Genomic DNA, 17,540 nt, shown 5'->3' with positions numbered 1-17,540 from the left:
GCATTAGAGATGATCCCAAAAAATAGCATTGCGGCCAGTAGTGTATACTATGGCAATGCTATTGTAATATAGCACATTTTTTATTTTTGTTTTACATTATTTTAGGTTAATGGAAAATACAAGTGACATGGAAACATGTTAATGATCAGTAAATAAATAAAGATTTTTTTAAATTAATTTTATATTTAGTGTAAAAATTATATGATTTTGCTGCAAAATAGAGTCAGATAATTTAAGAGGGTGAATGCAATGATTTTTTTCTTCATACAAATAAGTGAGGGGCAGCAGATTCTTGTATAGGTTCTTTCATTATAAGCCTAGCTAGTTATTCGCTTTGCCAGTGCTTTCTTTTGACTTAGTCAAGGTTGCGTAAATAATCATGTGTTATTGGTAACCACGCCAATACCTGCAATACAAATTATCGATCACACGAGTAAATTTTAAAGATATATAATCTATTTTATTCATCTGTAAAAAATATTAATTTTTATGTAAAAAATATTATTTTTATTGTAAATATAAACATAGTTGATACGTTTTATGTATAAAGATATATACGATCGTATAAAAAAAACCCTTTTTTTGTTTTTGTAGAATTTTAGAATCAGAATTAATCATTTCTCTCAAATATATTAGATTTGTTGTTTTTTTTATATAAATTAAGAAAATCATAAAAAAATAAAAGTTATAAATTAATTTCTTATTTTGTTGTTGTTTTTTTATATAGATTAAGAAAATCATAAAGATTTACAAATAAATTTCTTATTTTGTTGTTTTTTTAATAAATTAAGAAAATCCAAAAAAAATAAAAATTTATAAATAAATTTCTTATTTTACTTTTATTTAATTTATTCAAAAAATAGTAACACGTTTTCTAAAACTTTGTTAATAGATATATTAGTAAAAAACACAAAAAAAAAACATTAAACATATAAATGTGGACTATATATTTGAGACAACCGAAAAATAAAAAAAAATTCTATATAATTGAGAATTTGGGACCCATGGAGTATTATATTCTCCCATTGTTGTAATACTAAAATGTGCTTTATTTATATAACAAATAATTGCGTTCTTCTATTTATGTATCTATATAGGCTATAAATGTATAGACAAAGAAATTCTTTGTTCCATTATATGCATAATATTTTTCTGCTACGTAAATATACAAGAGTGTAATTTGTTTAGTAATTTCCTTTTTAAAATGGTCAAAATTAACCACAAAAATTGGGACAAGTAAGCCCTAAATATAATTAAAGTTGATATAGCTACTTGGTTGCCATACAAAGACACCACAGTCTTTTAAAAAAATTAACCTCCCATATGTGTTGAACAAATACACTAAATGATGTTATTTTTTTTAAAAAAACACGTTGACTTGGATTAAAAAATAAAATAGCTTCAAACACACTTTGATGCTCAAGTTAGTAATTGTATAATAAAAGTTCAAAAGAACGAGAGTATATTTGGCTGCAAATAGATAAAGTACCTTAAAAATGAGGTGATTTGAGCATTTTATAGATTTTCTGAGAATTTTTGCGAGCTTTGACCTCTGTGTTTTTTGTTCTTCCTGACCAGTTTGGTCTTTGAAGCTTGGAACGGATGAGTGTTCAGGACAGATTTGTTTATCTATCATTTTCTTTCTTCACGTAAAAATTTAATGCTCTATAAATCTGAAGCAGCTTTGTAATGATCGACAAGTCTTCTTCGGCGTCTTTCCAAATAGATACGTCGTCTGTTCTTTCGATAAGTTTGAATCTGTTCTTCTTCGAGACTTAAGCCAAGCTGGTTTTTGAACAAGAACCGATGAAACTCTTTTGCCAGAGTAGATCTGAAAAACTATACTTATGGACCGATTCTAATAAGGTGAATTAGTTTGAGTCAAATAAGAACATCATCTGATAAATATTAATCCAAATTTTTTATGTCTCCAACCTATGCGATTTCTCATGGTTTTCAACCTGATGTTTTCATTCTCGAATTTTCATAAATCCGCGCAATCATCAAATTAGTTTCGAAGTGGCTTAATTAATCTGATACAAACAGGTTCAAAATGACATTTACAAATTTGATTGCATGACTTTACTATGTTAATTTCTATTGTTTTTTTTAACAATATTAAAGGTAATACATTTGGTCGAATTTAGGAAGAAGAAAGACCAAAAAAATACTCATGATAAAAGGCTGCATTTTCCATGTTTCTAGTTTGTTTCAATGCTAGGATCCCTCATAGGTGCAAGATGATGTTTAGAGTAGCAAGGATAAAAAAAGAATGAATATCCATTGATTCCGATTCGCGGGCTGAACCAGAGTGTTGTTCGTCTTCTTTGTTTCGTTCTTTGGCTGCTTGCTTAAATTTAGGCTGATGGTTTCGGTTACTATATCGATGTTTGAAGGGAAACGAAGAGCCATTGTTTCTTCTCCATGTTTTCCATAGTAGGTTTTCCCTCCAGAAATAATATTCATTTCACTTAAAAAAAAAAAAAAAAAACCCATGATCTTACACTTTGGATCACATGTTTTAACAAAAAGGGGGAGGGTTTTTGATTTTTTTTCCCCAAAAGAAAGATATAGACGTGGAGAGAAAAACATAAATCTAAAATTTATTGATAATTGTGAGATCAATTTAACCTCGTCTCTATTTATTGCAAAAAGTCCAATTCTTAGGAGGAAGATTATCTAGGTAAAGAGAAAATTGCATCCACTCGTGACTCGTATCTTTTTAAAGGTTAAAGTTGTATTTTATTAGTTTTGATAAAACGATAAGTTATAAACGAATAGAAGTTCAAAGTTGAGAAACAATTATATCGGGGTTCTTGGGCTGACGAGAAGTTAGACTCCCATGATCTTAGATCTTCCCTTATTTCCATTAGAACAATGTACATTAAATTTTTTATATATAATAATTTTTATAAAATAAAATTTTTTCTTGGTCCCGACTTGGACCAGTGTGCTAAATTAATAATTTCGATAAATTAATAAATAATAATTTTTTGAAAGACCTATGTACAAAACTATGGTCTTTAAATATCATAAATTAATAATTATCTAAAATTACAAACATAATAAGAGCATTTAATAAAATATGATTATATCGTTTACTTTTCAAGAATTTTAATTATATTATTTTTATGCTTATATGGTAAATTATATCCGATTCATCAATAATGAATAATATTGGATTAATAAAAACAATTAGTATAAATTTTTTTTTTTGCAAATATATATGTACAATTAATTATATTAATTCAAAAAATATGATGCATACATTGATGTAGTATAATGCTTTTTTATGTCATTATGTTTGTTGAATAAAAAACTATTTAAAATAATAAAATATTAATTTTTTAATTCAAGAACTAAAACACATTTGCATCTTATAAAACAAGTTTAACACATTAATGTGTTAAAAACTCGAGTGTAACAAGTCATTTTTTAAATACATAATATAATAAATTTTGATAATTTTTTATATGAAAAAATAAAACGAATTTTTAAAACGAAATATATTATACAAAAATAATTTAATATATGTTATAGTAAGTAATGATTCCTAAAATCTTATACCCTGCACAATAAAAATAATCGTAATTAAAATCTTTGGAGAAAATTCAAAAATATTATGATATTAATATATTATATGCGTACTGCAAGCACATACTTTCCGTAAACAAAGCATATATATTTTCAACGTTCAACAAAAATTATTAAATAAATAAATTACTCTAAATATTTGACTTGTGAAAATGACATTTTACTTTTTGTATTGTATACTTTTTTGGAGAATTAAATGCAAACTTCGGTATTGTAATTTGTACGTAGAAAAGTGATGTTAGCTTTATTTTCCTTTTATACCTTCCAACTATCAATATATCTCTAATTAGGCTAACCCCCACCAAAAAAAAAAAAAAGAGTAAATTTTTTATTAATTTTTTAAATCTTTTTTTGTCTCTTTTATATTATCTTACTTATGACAAAACATGACAATAAAATATTATTAGGAAAAAACTTGAATTTGTAATTTTAGTTGTATATGGACTTATATATGGAAAATTTTAATCTATACAATTGTCTTCTATTAAAAAAATACATTTTTAATATTTAATATCTAATATTAAATTTAGTTCTAGCCACAACCATATAAGTATTCGAGTTTGAATATGCTTATTTTAGCATTAAGATTTTATTGAAATTCAGTTTGATTCGATCTGTTACAGCCAGACATCCGATACAAAGTTTTAGATTATACATTGTATTTATATTTTGTTATTTTTTCAGAGATTTTTTAAAAAAATTACAATTCTGATAATGTATATTGTCAAATTTCAGTTCTGATACACTATTTATTTATTTATTTTTGTCAATTCTAGTTTTTTTCTTATGTTACGTTGATTTTGTATCAATATGGTGATGATATGAATCTAATGTATATAATTTCATATTTGTATTTTCGATGAAGAATGACTAAAAGTACCGATAAAAGTGAAAGATATAAAATTAAAACTTATATTTGATAAAAGTAAATGACAAAAAATGAAAGTTCATTTGTTCCCATCATTTTTTTACATAATAAATACAAAAAAAAAATGATTTTTATAAAGAACAAAGAAAAGAAAACTATCCAAATTTGAAATCTTGAAATCAACCATGCATAAGAAATTTTGAATACCCAGATTTTAAGCACAAAAAATAAAAATAAAAAATTATGTAGTTGGTTAACTGTTGTATATAATAGATGGCTCCTCCGTTCTTTTATTTCGACTTGTAAGCATTGTATCTCTCTCAAAACACAGTTCCCCCTTTCATGGCGACCTTACCTTGGATCTATTAACTCCAAATATATCAGCTCTTGATCAAACACCCAAGCTCATTTTGTTTGCAGATCATAGCTTTAAATTCATGGGTATTTTCTGAAAACTGTTTTGATTTCTTGGCAGCTTCGCCTTTAATGTTTTTTGTCACAAATCTCTACTTGATGGAGCGCAAATTTATTTGTTTATTCCCATTCTTTAGCTTTTTGTTTGATTAATGGTGCATTTTTTTGTCCCCATCTTCTCTCAGTAAAAAAAGGAGGTAAAGGAAGAGAAAAGAAGAAGAATGGATTCGGACAACAGTGGGAGCCTGCAGTCTTCAAGCGGTGGAGATGAAGAGTACGATTCACGCGCCGCCGCGGAAGACTCCATCTCCGCCTTCATGAACATTCATCCTACAGTAACAGTGCCCCACGACGGCCTCCTCCCCAGCCCAACGTTGTTCGACCCGATTTCAGGCTACCCGGACCCCACCCCGCCATCTCTTCTCCATCCAAGCATGTCCTGGCCAAGATCCGACCCGATTTCCGCCTACTACACCGCCTTCATGAGCTCTCCTTTCCAGGTGGACAACTCCGGTTTCGCAGCACATCATGCGCCTCCGGCGGCGGCGGCGCGTAATCCTAAGAAGAGATCGAGAGCCTCGAGGCGGGCTCCTACCACCGTGCTGACCACAGATACCACTAATTTCAGAGCCATGGTCCAAGAATTCACCGGGATCCCAGCACCGCCGTTTAGCAGTCCACTTTCAAGAAACAGACTCGATCTTTCAGCCCTTCCGCCGTCATATCTCCGCCGTCCCTTCCCTCAGAAAGTCCACTCACCGTCTTCCTTCCCTATTTCTGCTCCATCTTCCTCCCCACTGTTCACTGAACCTTCATCCACCATGACGGCACCTTCAATCCAACTACCATTTCCTCAAACTTCAAATCTTTACAACATTTCGAACCCCGTTCTAAGTTCTCTCCTCCAATCCAACGCCAAATTTCCCTTCTCCGGTTCCTTTCTCCATGGCATAAAACCTCTCGAATTCCCATCAAATGATCATAGCTGTAACATCAAAATGGGAAGCTTGGATGAATTTGGTGCAGGTTTAGGCCATGGAAATCACGTATCCTCCCTCCAAAATCTCATCTCCTCCAATCAAAATGCACCAAGAAATGATTGGAACAAAGCATCGAGTCCAGCTGACGGTAATGATCATCAAGATCAAACGGGATTTGTCAATGGAGACTACGGATCATTTCCAGGGAATTCTAACATAAACTACTCTGATTCTCCGTCGAATCTTCAACCCGAGAAGGGTACGGAGAACGTTACAACGAGAAGCGAAGGTATGATGGAACCATGGATTTGTTCATCTGAGTAGAAATGATTATACAGTCGAAAGTTTGAATGGTGAAGATAATGTAATCATGATTAGTGTCATGATTAAACCATTGAATTAAAAGAGCTTAAATTAATGTAAATCTTTAACAATTGTGTTACGCTTCATAGCTTTATAATTGTTTTGGATTCTTTCACAAAATTTAAAATTCAGAAAATTTTTTTTGTACAACTGGAATCGGTATTTATTTAAACCTCACCTAATATATATTTGACTCAATATTTCTTGATATATGATTCTAAAAATACTTTTCTTTTAATCTGTTTCAAGCTGATTGGTTAGTCAAATTTCAATTTTAATAGAATAACTTTATTTATTTTGTAATTTTAATCAATTTTTCGTATTAATATTGATATCACGTCATATATTATCGAATTCACATCAAATTTTGATGAGATGTCTATCGTCATATTAAGATTATGTTAAAAAAAATGTTCAAAAGAAAATTGGCTAAAAATTGGAAAAGAAGAAAATCTATTTTACTGAGACTGAAATTCGGCTCATTAAATGATTAAAATCAATATTAAAGCTAACTTACAACATCAAGATTAAGGATATATAATTTTATGTTCACAATATCCAGCATCACGTCAACATTCAGACGAAATGTATATCATACTAAAAATCATATTTCGACTAATTACCTGATCAAAATCATTGTCTTCACCAACATACGGATCGACTTTTAGAGTTTTCTCCTGCTGATTTGAATGAGATATAGCTCTGTGTTAAATGGTAATTACAAATAAATTAAGACAAACATAATTTACAAATAATAAAACAAAAAATAACTAGCAACTCTGAAGTACCGATTCAAGGAGCAATCCCCGGCGAGGTTTGGGGAATCGTTAGGCGCCGCAACCAAAAAAAAGGTTATTAATATTAGGCAAACATTTTATTTTATTTTATTTTATTTTATTTTATTTTATTTTATTTTTAAAAGTTGACTACCAAGCAGTATGGTCTTTTGGATACGATGGCATGAGTTCAAATATAGACTTTAAAAGACTATAATTTATTAAAAGCTGACTAAATATTATAGTTTCTACTTTATATCGTCCCTTAAATAACTAGGTTAGTAATACCTAATATTTGTGTATTAAAAATAATTTTTTTGGCCGCGAGTTAATTAATATATAACACGAAAGGAGATCAGATATATCACACAGAGTGAAGCATGCGATATTGTAAAGTGTATTTCGTTAAAGTGATCATAGTTGACCAAAAAAAATATAGACGTTTCACGTATATTGATAAATGTTCATCTTAAACGGATTTTTAGAATGATAAACGCATCTTATTAAATAGGCCATATATCACAATTTGTTTTGTTTTCTTTTTATGTGTTATGTCTTCTCATACATGAATCCTACACAAGGAATATGGAGTTAAATTCCATAAATGAAGATATGGAATAAAGTATAAAAAAAAATAATTTGAAATGAAATAATCTTCATAATCATTTCCCAAAACGAATATAAAAATATAACTTTATTGACATTTCTTGGAGGCAAACAATAAATGGCATGCAAATTAAATGACAGTTTTACACCTAAGTATTAAGTATAAAACTCTACGAGGGATATTTTAAGCTGTATCTCATATATAAAGTATGGACCCCATGATATAATCGATGAAATAATTTAATTTAATCATTTAAATTTATGAAACTAAGAAATTATAAATATAGTTTTCGTTTAAAAAAATTTAAACTGACATGAAGATAGATATTACTGACATATTTGCGTAGACATTGTTAACTTGTCCGATATGAATGGAGAACTTGAGCGACGATAGAAATGATCAAATTTATAGCATTAGATCGATCAGATTCCGGTAAACATATTTCCAAACGCCTAGTTGGCGCTTATGGGTAATATAATTCGAGTGCTCTGAAATTAAGGAACTATTTGTTTATATTTAAAGACGGTTTAGCATGGAAATCAGACCCTCTTAATTATGATTAAATACATCAATAAATGTATTATTAATTCATGCAATCCCACAATTAAGGGGATCCACTTGCTTAGTACAAAAAAGTAGATTGGGTAGAGGGAGGGGGTTGTGTAGTGTGTACTTGCTTTGTTAATCTATGAACTATAGATATTGAAATTTGACAAAAATCTGTAACTATTTCTTAAAATAAATAATCTTAACATATACATACATACATACTTTTCATAAGGAAACATAATACCTTTCAAGCAAGCACATATGCAATTCATACACATTTATCCCTCCTACATGAAAGAACCAAACATTTATACCTATATGTGTTAAGGTATTCTCATGTTCTAGAGACACAAAAACATACACACTAAGAACATAAATTTTCAACATTTATTAAAACTATGCACTACACTTGTATACATAGAGATTTCATGTTTCTCAAACATAGATTCTATCACAACTATTGTGTAACATCTTCAAGGCATATAAACTCGCATCTGTCTTGACAAACCGGCATTCAACGATCCTTGATGTATTGCACCATATAAAACTAAAGAAATGAGTTTGGAAAACTCAGCAAAACTCGAATAATAATAATAATGTATATATATTGATACTCACGGGAAATTTAGGGTCTGATTCCAGCAAGTGTCACTAGTCCAGACGCAGATTTCGAAATTACCCTGAGCCTGAAATCACGAATAAGACGGTTAGAAAGGGGCCTGGAGGGTGTCCCGGCGTAGCCCCTCTAACGCTCAAGTCAGAGACTGATGATATAAATGAAGAGTAGCTAAGGGTGCTGCTGAAAACAATATATTGAATGAATTGAGTTAGACAACCGAACTTTGTATTTATAGAAGAATACATATATCTGTCATGGGCCATCTACCTATATTAGGGATGGACCATGAGTTTGGACCTGATTTTGATGGGTCCATTCCTGAGTTATCATATATCATACCTTGAAAGATAAAGATGATCTCATTTAAACCATTCAAACCATCCATTATTGAATGAAATACTGTCAATACATAAATAATGGTTTGTATACATAATTCATATCATGGCATGAGTTTTATAGATCAATGTTCATGTCATGTATTATGTTTGTTAGCCAACGTATTACGTGTTGTGGTTTTTAGCAAACATTTGGTAAACATGTTAGTGACATAGCCCCTTTAATTTGAAAATTCACATGATTATCACCATGTTTCTATATTGATAGATAAGTTTTTATAGTTCATCATTTATAACATATAAAATGATTACACACATAATTCATAAGCAACATATATCGATCATATGTTTTATATGGTGTAGCAATGATCAAGATTCACTTACCCTACTTGAAGAACATGAATTGAAGCGATTAAACGATGGGTCTAAGCTGCAATTCCATGTAATAAACCATCAATAACAATATTATCTCAACCTCGAACCTAATTCAAGTTATCTTTCCACCTACATCATATAACCAAATAGGATTAAGAACAAATTACATATCTAACATCCAATTTCTGTGTAGATGGTATATATAGCTTCAATTAAAGATGAAAATGCATGAGTTGATGGGAATAAATGAAGAAATGGAAGAACCCTACAGTACTTGTCGTGTTTCTGAGTTTGGGAGAGATGAGTGGAAGTAATGACTTATATTCTCAAGCTCATTGCATATAAGTGTCCAAAATCATGTTTTCCATGTTAAAGGGAGCTTGTGCGATTTGTTTTACCTCCCTAGCACGCCATTGTCTGCCCAAAACCTTCAATTTATTTTTTGGATTTACAAAAGTGATCAATATAAAAGTTGTATCTCTATATCTTGGTTTTCATTTACAAATTTTCTCACTCAATTTGAATATCTGAACAGAAAGTTATGATCATTCTACCAAAATATGTCAATGTAGAAACGATGATACGCATGACACATTTCGGGATGATTTGAGCCCTTCTTACATATAGATTTGGATAAAACTCAAAAGATAAATGTTGTAGCCTTATATATTAGCTTTCTAATGAAAGTTGTCTAATATCATTTGAATCAATATTTAAATTATTGTACTAAAACCCGTAATCACTGTCATATTTTTCATATCATTTTCTTCCCTTCAGTCATCCATTCGCATCAATTCATGCACTGCTTTCATATTCACCACTTTCTTTCACCATTTCCTCATCAATACCTCATATTCAATGTCAATCTTATACATGTTCGTCTCATGTAAACTCTACGTCATGCTCGTAACAACATATACATGTTTGTATTCTTTAAATCCAATCCTCATGACCTCATATAACATATATAACACATCTTTTCTCATTTGGTTTCTTTAGTTCATGTTCATGATCAATATTGTCAAAATATAACTCATATTATTGAATAAATAAATGTAATTCATGTTAATAATATATATCGATACGTATTTATAAAAGTTAAAAAATAAAAATACCATATCTCATAGGTCTAAGGAACGACTGAGAATTACACATAATCTCTTCCAACCTAGCTGGAGGGGGCTCGAATATTTCGCGTGCCTCTATCATAGTTCAATGCCTCATAAGCAAAAAATCAGCTGCTTGTTTTGTTCCCTGTAAATGTACTTGATGTTAATCTCTCATTCTTTAGCAGTAAGTGATTTACACATATATAACAAATTGAATAAGGAAAAGCAAGTCATCCCGTCATTCTTTATCCACTTTTTTTAGATTTACATTTGTTCCTTTCTAGTTATTTGTCTTTATCATCATTGATTAAAATAAAATTTCGCTGCTATTCTAAAAAAAATTAGGAAGCTTTCTTGTGTCAAAATTAATAATGTTTTAAATCCCTTAAAATGATATAGATTGGGGAATTTTAATTTTAATTTTAATTAAGGTAAAATTTTGTAAGGCCATTTCAACAATTGAAAATGCAACCCTTTTTTCAATTAATTTACAATTTGTTTGATAAAAAAAATTAATATAGGAAAAATATATTTTTAAATTATTTTTTTCATGTAATGTGCAAAAGAAAACTGCCCTTGAAAAATAATAATAATAATAATAATAATAATAGCAAATAGAAACTGTTTCATATCACACCAATAAAGCAAATGATTTATTATATGTATTTATTTTTAAAATTAAAAATCTAGCAATATATATAGATAATATACGTAAGTGTGTGCGCGACCGTTAACAAATTGTCTTCATAATTGCATCGTGTTTGATTAACCCGAATGGCTAAAACCAATTGATTTGAATAAAGTCGTTGTTCATATCGGAAAATTATATATGAAAATTATCATCAAGTGCACAATTGAAATTATAAATCCCTGTTTAATATTTTTTTACAGATTCCGTTTAATCGATAAAAAAAAATAGTCATAGTGCAATAATATTTTTTGTTGGGTGCAATAATTGTCCCTGCTTGGTAGAACGATCGAATTGTGGTGCTTGAGCTCACTACAAAAAAAAAAGGGAGTAGCGAAGGCTACAACCGTCGCTAAAAGAGTTAGGCGACGGTTGTAGCGTCGGTTTGGAGATCCGTAACAGGAGGTCGCGTCGCTATCTATCAGCGATGGTTTCTCAAACACCGTCGTCCGTAGCGACGGTGTTATTGAACAAGACCGTCGCTATTTTAGCGACGGTTAACAAAAAGAAACTGTCGCCACTTTAGCGACGGTTATAAACACATTGTCGCTAATATAAAGCGACGGTTTAACTAAACCGTCGCTGCATAAAAGCGACGGGTTTCGAAAAAACCGTCACTATATGAAGCGACGGGTTTTGAAACACCGTCGCTATATGAAGCGACGGTTTTTGAAAAACAGTCGCTATATTAAGCAACGGTTTTTAAAAGATCCGTAGCTTAATGAAGCGACGGTTTTATGTAGATAAGAAATTAAAATCAATCAAAATACTACGCCAAATTTCATAGATACAATACACCGAAAAAATTAAAATTAAATATTAAATTTTATGTTAAAAAACGCTTTAAAAACTTAACTTGCGCGAAGATATGCAGATCCACGTAACGCTGGAAGATCACATCGACGAACAAAGCTACGAAATTACTACAAAAATATGTTAGTACAAAGTAAAAAAAACCGATAATGCGAAAAAATCAATAGACTTTCGCTACAAAGTAAAAAAAATCGAAAAGGCGAAAATCGCTGTAGTAAAAATGTTCGAGAACTTCGGTATATAAAGAATCATAGCGACGGTTATTGAAACAACCGTCGCCATTAGCCACTGTGTTGAGTTAACCGTCGTTTTTAGAGACGGTTTTGTGAAAACACGTCGCCGATCTAGGTTGTTGTTCAAATGTCTCTTTGAGAAAACCGTCGCTATTACCGACGGACAAGAATAACCGTCGCCACATATGGTGACGGTTTTTTATTATACTGTTGTACATATAACCCGTCGCACAAAATAGCGACAGGTTTTGACAAACATTCGCTAATATAGCGACGGTTAATGTCAAACTGTCGCTACAATAGCGACCGTTTTTGATAAACTTTCGCTTACTTTTGTAGGCGATGGTTTAATGAAACACCGTCGCTATTATAGCGACGGTGTATCAAAAACCGTCGCCATATGAGCGACGTTTTTTCAAAAACTGTCGCTAAGTAGCGATGATTTATCTAAAATCGTCGATATATCAAGTGAGCGACGGAATTATCAAAATCCGTCGCTACAATTGCGACGGTTTATTAAAAACCGTCGCTATACTAGCAACGGTTTGTCAGAAACCGTCACTATTCTCACCTTTTTTTTGTAGTGGCTGCTATGCGGTTTAAAAGATTTTAGTTGCACCATTACCACTGGCTATACCTTTTGGTAAAGCGGCAAGCGCTCGGTCCTACAATTGGTATCAGAGCCAAGTTCACGGGTTCGATTCCCATTGATTGCAAGTAGTGCAATTATTGGGAGGAATATTGTTGTGCGCAATAATTGTCTCCTCTTGGTAGAGCGATCGAATCGTGGTGCTTGAACTGCTGTGCGGTTTAAAATATTTGATTTGCACCATTACCACTAGCTATAGCTTTTGGTAAAGCGGCAAACGCTCGGTCCTACATTTTTTTTGAATATTTAGCTCAGAATTTTTTGGGAATCCTAACATAACTTCATATATCAATGTGCGATATCATGTTAGTAATATTCATAATCATATCAATGATATGGTAATATACATACTAAATACGCAGAAGTAAAAAATTAAATAAGTGAAACTAATTTTGATTAACTTGAGAATCAAAACCGTTTAGTGTAATAATTGTCGCTGCTTGTTAAAACAATCGAAACATGGTGTTTTGACTGCTGTAAAGTTTAAAAGATTTGAGTTGTACAATTACTATCAGTTATTACTTTTAGAAAAAACGACAATCGATCGATCTTACAAAAACCATATCCAGGCAACAACATGATTAGGGTGCTTTGTGAAAATTTTCTATTATAGAAGTATGATTCAAATATATGATTGATGAATTACTTTGATTGATGAAACTCGTATATATTATCTATTCACAAATAATTTATCTGACACCAAAACTGCACTTGCGGATAATCCAACTCGAGTGCAGTGAAATTAAGAAATTCTTTGTTTCATTTTAAAGATGATTTTTCATGTAACTCATTCATTATTCAAAAAAACTATTGTGAGAGGTCTCACGGGTCAATTTTGTGAGACAACTATTCTATTTGAGTCATTTATGAAAAAGTATAAATATTTATACCAAAATACTACTTTTTAATGTAAATATGGATATGGTTGATCCATCTCATTAATAAAGGAGTTGGTTTCTTGTGAGACGGTCTCACGAATCTTTATCTATGAGACGGGTCAACCCTACATATATTCACAATAAAAAGTAATACTCTTAGCATAAAAAGTAATACTTTTTCATGGATCCCCAAATAAGAGATTCGTCTCACAAAATATGACCCGTGAGATCGTCTCACACAAATTTTTGCCTTAATAAAGATATGCGATATCGTCTCACAATTATTATTAAGTATGAGCATTTTATGTTAACTAAACTTTGATGTTATAGTTGTTTTATGCTTAAATATACCTTGTTTTATGTAATAGTTAAAATTTTATTTAAAAATATCTATAAAGTTTTTAATTTCAATATAAGATCTATTTTTTTAACAAAGATTATTGAACAAGGACACGAATCTTAATTATAACTCAATACATTAACAAATGTATTATTTAATAGCGAAAACCCCACATAATTAAGGGGATCCACTTGCACCCCTCACTTTCTTCCCAAACCTATCCCAATTTTTAATAAAAATTAATAAAAAATACACACGCGTTATATGTGTTATTATTTTTTTTAATTTGATCAAATAATACTAAACAATCAACACGAAATTATTTTTAATTTAGAAGAGTTGTTCGATTCAAAAATGAAGTTTTGTTTAGATTTTTTTCTATATAAAATATGAAATGACTTGAGGATGTTTTTATTAAGGTAAAAAAAATAATTATGGAATTAAATTTTTTGTTATAATTTATTCTAATTATCTCACACTTAATAATATCATATAGATTCTATTATTTTACATTGCCGTCATCTTCCTTACCCCCAATTCCACTGCCTCCCCCTTCCCACATTGATGTTCAGTATGAATTATTTTATGTAGATTATTTAACCATTATCCCCTCTAATTTTTCAAAATATTTTTTTTCTTAATTAATATTTTCAAAATAAAAATAAAATAAATAATAAAAATGTAATACAAATTCTTAATATTTTTAAAAATAAAATAAAATAACACAAATTATAATCCAATTTATTCCGGTTTTCTTACCTCTATTTCACTTATTTCTAAATCTTTTTTCTCCATGGTACGATTTTTAAATTTAAATTTTAAAATTTTTTACAGGTTATATTTTTTAAACTTTTTTACAAACGTGATTCTATAAAAATATGTTTTGGATAAAGTATCGAAAATTTTGGTATTGTACCTTGATTCTCCTATTTCTAGGTAATTTGCCTTAAAACCACAATTTAATTTTTTTTTTTATCGTAATAAAGATTTTTTTCATAATAAATTTTTTTTATTGGAATATAACTGAAAATATAATAGTGGCTTATTTTATACGTATATATCAAGTAATAAATTTTAATTTTTTTAATTTAATTATTTAAAAATTATTCCCACAATTTCAATTTTCTCGCCATGTATCATAGCTGTGCTAAGTTTGTGTATTTTTTTTATGTCACCTTGCATGATGTGTGGATGAAGAGTTTCATTTCGAGGTTTAGAATCCTGGATTATACTTCCAGACCATCTAAACAAGCACGTCTACATCAATTATTTAGTCATAAGAGAATATAAATGATTATCAAATACATTGATACTGGATTGATGATTGTCTGTTGATTCTTTAACAAAAGGTATGCTACCACAAAAATTTAAGGATCATGTAGAGATAACAAGACTCGATTTATTTATGTAATTTTGTTATAGGGCAATTCAGTTATTAATAAAACTTTGTTATGATATTTTTCATATTTGTTTTATCTGTGTACACATTTATTAATTTGAGGAAAATTACTAAAATTGGATCTTGAATAAATATAATTTTTATTCATTAAGTTATGAGAAAAATAAACACCAATTTTTTAGGATATATAGGTCAACAGATATCATATCATTCAATAAAGAATATCTCATCATACCCTTAAAGCATTACATCAATGTACATCTAAGGTGAACATTTGTCCTCGTACGTGTTCCATTAAAAAATGTGTGAATCCCACATGTATGGATTTATTCAGTAATCGGTGAATTAAATTCGAATCCCAAATATTTATAACCCAAATTAAAGAAAATTAAACATGTAACAGTGTTAACGTTCCAAACCTGGAACATGAAAATTTCACATAATTGATATAATCAAATAATCCATATTATGAACCTGAATGACAAAGTTTAACGAAACCCATTAAAATTTATTGACAAAAATAAGTTCTCAGTGATTTGGCACATTAAAGACCAACATTTTATTCATATCACTTTAATAAGTTTAACCTTATTTGACAGTTCGTAATACATAATTATTTATACATAATCTCAATGATTATTCGATTTATAATCAAGCAATATTTTGTCAGATTGTTGACATGACTTCGAACACTTTTGCAATACATATCTAACATTATATCAACAATTTTCGTCTATTCGACACATGTTAGCAATATTTTATGTCACATTAGTAATGTCTAGCGTCAATACATCAACAGTCTGACAAAATAGGATTAGGAGGAAAAACCAAGGTGAAGAAAATTTACTATATTAAAATCAAATTATGACTATTTAAGGAACTGCATAAAATTTTCACCGTTAAGATAAAATTTGGATTTAAGTTTTGATGATAACAAAATCGAACTGGTCTGAACAAAGTATGTAGGACCGAGCGCTTGCCGCTTTACCAAAAGCTATAGTTAGTGGTAATGGTACAACTCAAATCTTTTAAACCACATAGCAGCTCAAGCACCACGGTTTGACCGCTCTACCAAGCAGGGACAATTATTGCACCCAACAATCTCCCTCTCAATAATTGATCTCCTTGCAATAAATGAGAATCGAACCCGTGACCTTGGCTCTGATATCAATTGTAGGATCGAGCGTTTGCCGTTTTACCAAAAGCTATAGCTGGTGGTAATGGTGCAACTCAAATCTTTTAAACCGCACAACAGTTCAAGCACCACGGTTCGACCGTTCTACCAGACTAGGACAATTATTGTACCCAACAAAGTAAATTGAACGTAGCTATTTATTGATATAAATAAATCTAGACAAGTCAGGCGATATTGTGGCAGTACACCCAGCTGATCTGAAGACATCCTCTACAAATAACAATCATATTTCTTTGAATCTCTTTGTGCGAATATTCAAAAAAGACATTTATTCTCTCTCTGTAACAGAGTAAAATAGTCATTTCTTTTTATATGTAGCAAGTGTACAAGGATATTTTTTGTTCAACACTATTTTTGGATAAACGACAATAACACGTTGTATTATCTGTATGAGTGTCGCTATATAGTACAATTATGATTACTTGATACATTTATTAGGGCATCTCCAATCGGGAGTCCCGGTATTCTCCAATCGGAATAGCGTCCCACATCTCCTGCGTCAAATTTGACGCAGAGTGTTGTATTTTTTAAAAAAAAATTTTTATTTACTTTTTTATTATTTTTAAATTATGATTAATTTAATAAATAATATATTTAATAATATATGAATTCTTTAATATATTTTAAATGATTTAAAAGCATTTAATTAATATATTAAATAAAAAAATATTTTGTTAGTATTAATAATTGAAATTTATTTGATTAACATATTAATCTATAAATTGAAAGGTTAATGTAAATCATTACTGTAAATAA

General features: G+C 30.0%; 1 protein-coding gene across 1 annotated transcript; it reads left to right on the top strand.

Annotated features, from left to right (window-relative positions):
- Positions 1-4,744: 4,744 nt before the first annotated feature.
- On the top strand, positions 4,745-6,363 carry LOC140972320 (uncharacterized). Its single transcript, XM_073434765.1, has 2 exons — positions 4,745-4,903; positions 5,062-6,363. The coding sequence occupies exon 2, from the start codon at positions 5,098-5,100 to the stop codon at positions 6,178-6,180; it is 1,083 nt and encodes a 360-aa protein (XP_073290866.1). The 5' UTR covers positions 4,745-4,903; positions 5,062-5,097; the 3' UTR covers positions 6,181-6,363.
- Positions 6,364-17,540: the final 11,177 nt, after the last annotated feature.

The sequence above is a fragment of the Primulina huaijiensis genome, chromosome 3 (assembly GCF_012295235.1).
Source record: "Primulina huaijiensis isolate GDHJ02 chromosome 3, ASM1229523v2, whole genome shotgun sequence".
Classification (NCBI taxonomy): domain Eukaryota; kingdom Viridiplantae; phylum Streptophyta; class Magnoliopsida; order Lamiales; family Gesneriaceae; genus Primulina; species Primulina huaijiensis.
The sequence above is the reverse complement of the archived record's forward strand: the minus strand, read 5'-3'. Positions and strand labels throughout refer to the sequence as shown.

Coding starts and splice junctions, on each gene's coding strand:
- LOC140972320 (XM_073434765.1), top strand. CDS start 5,098: ATGGATTCGGACAACAGTGGGAGCCTGCAGTCTTCAAGCGGTGGAGAT.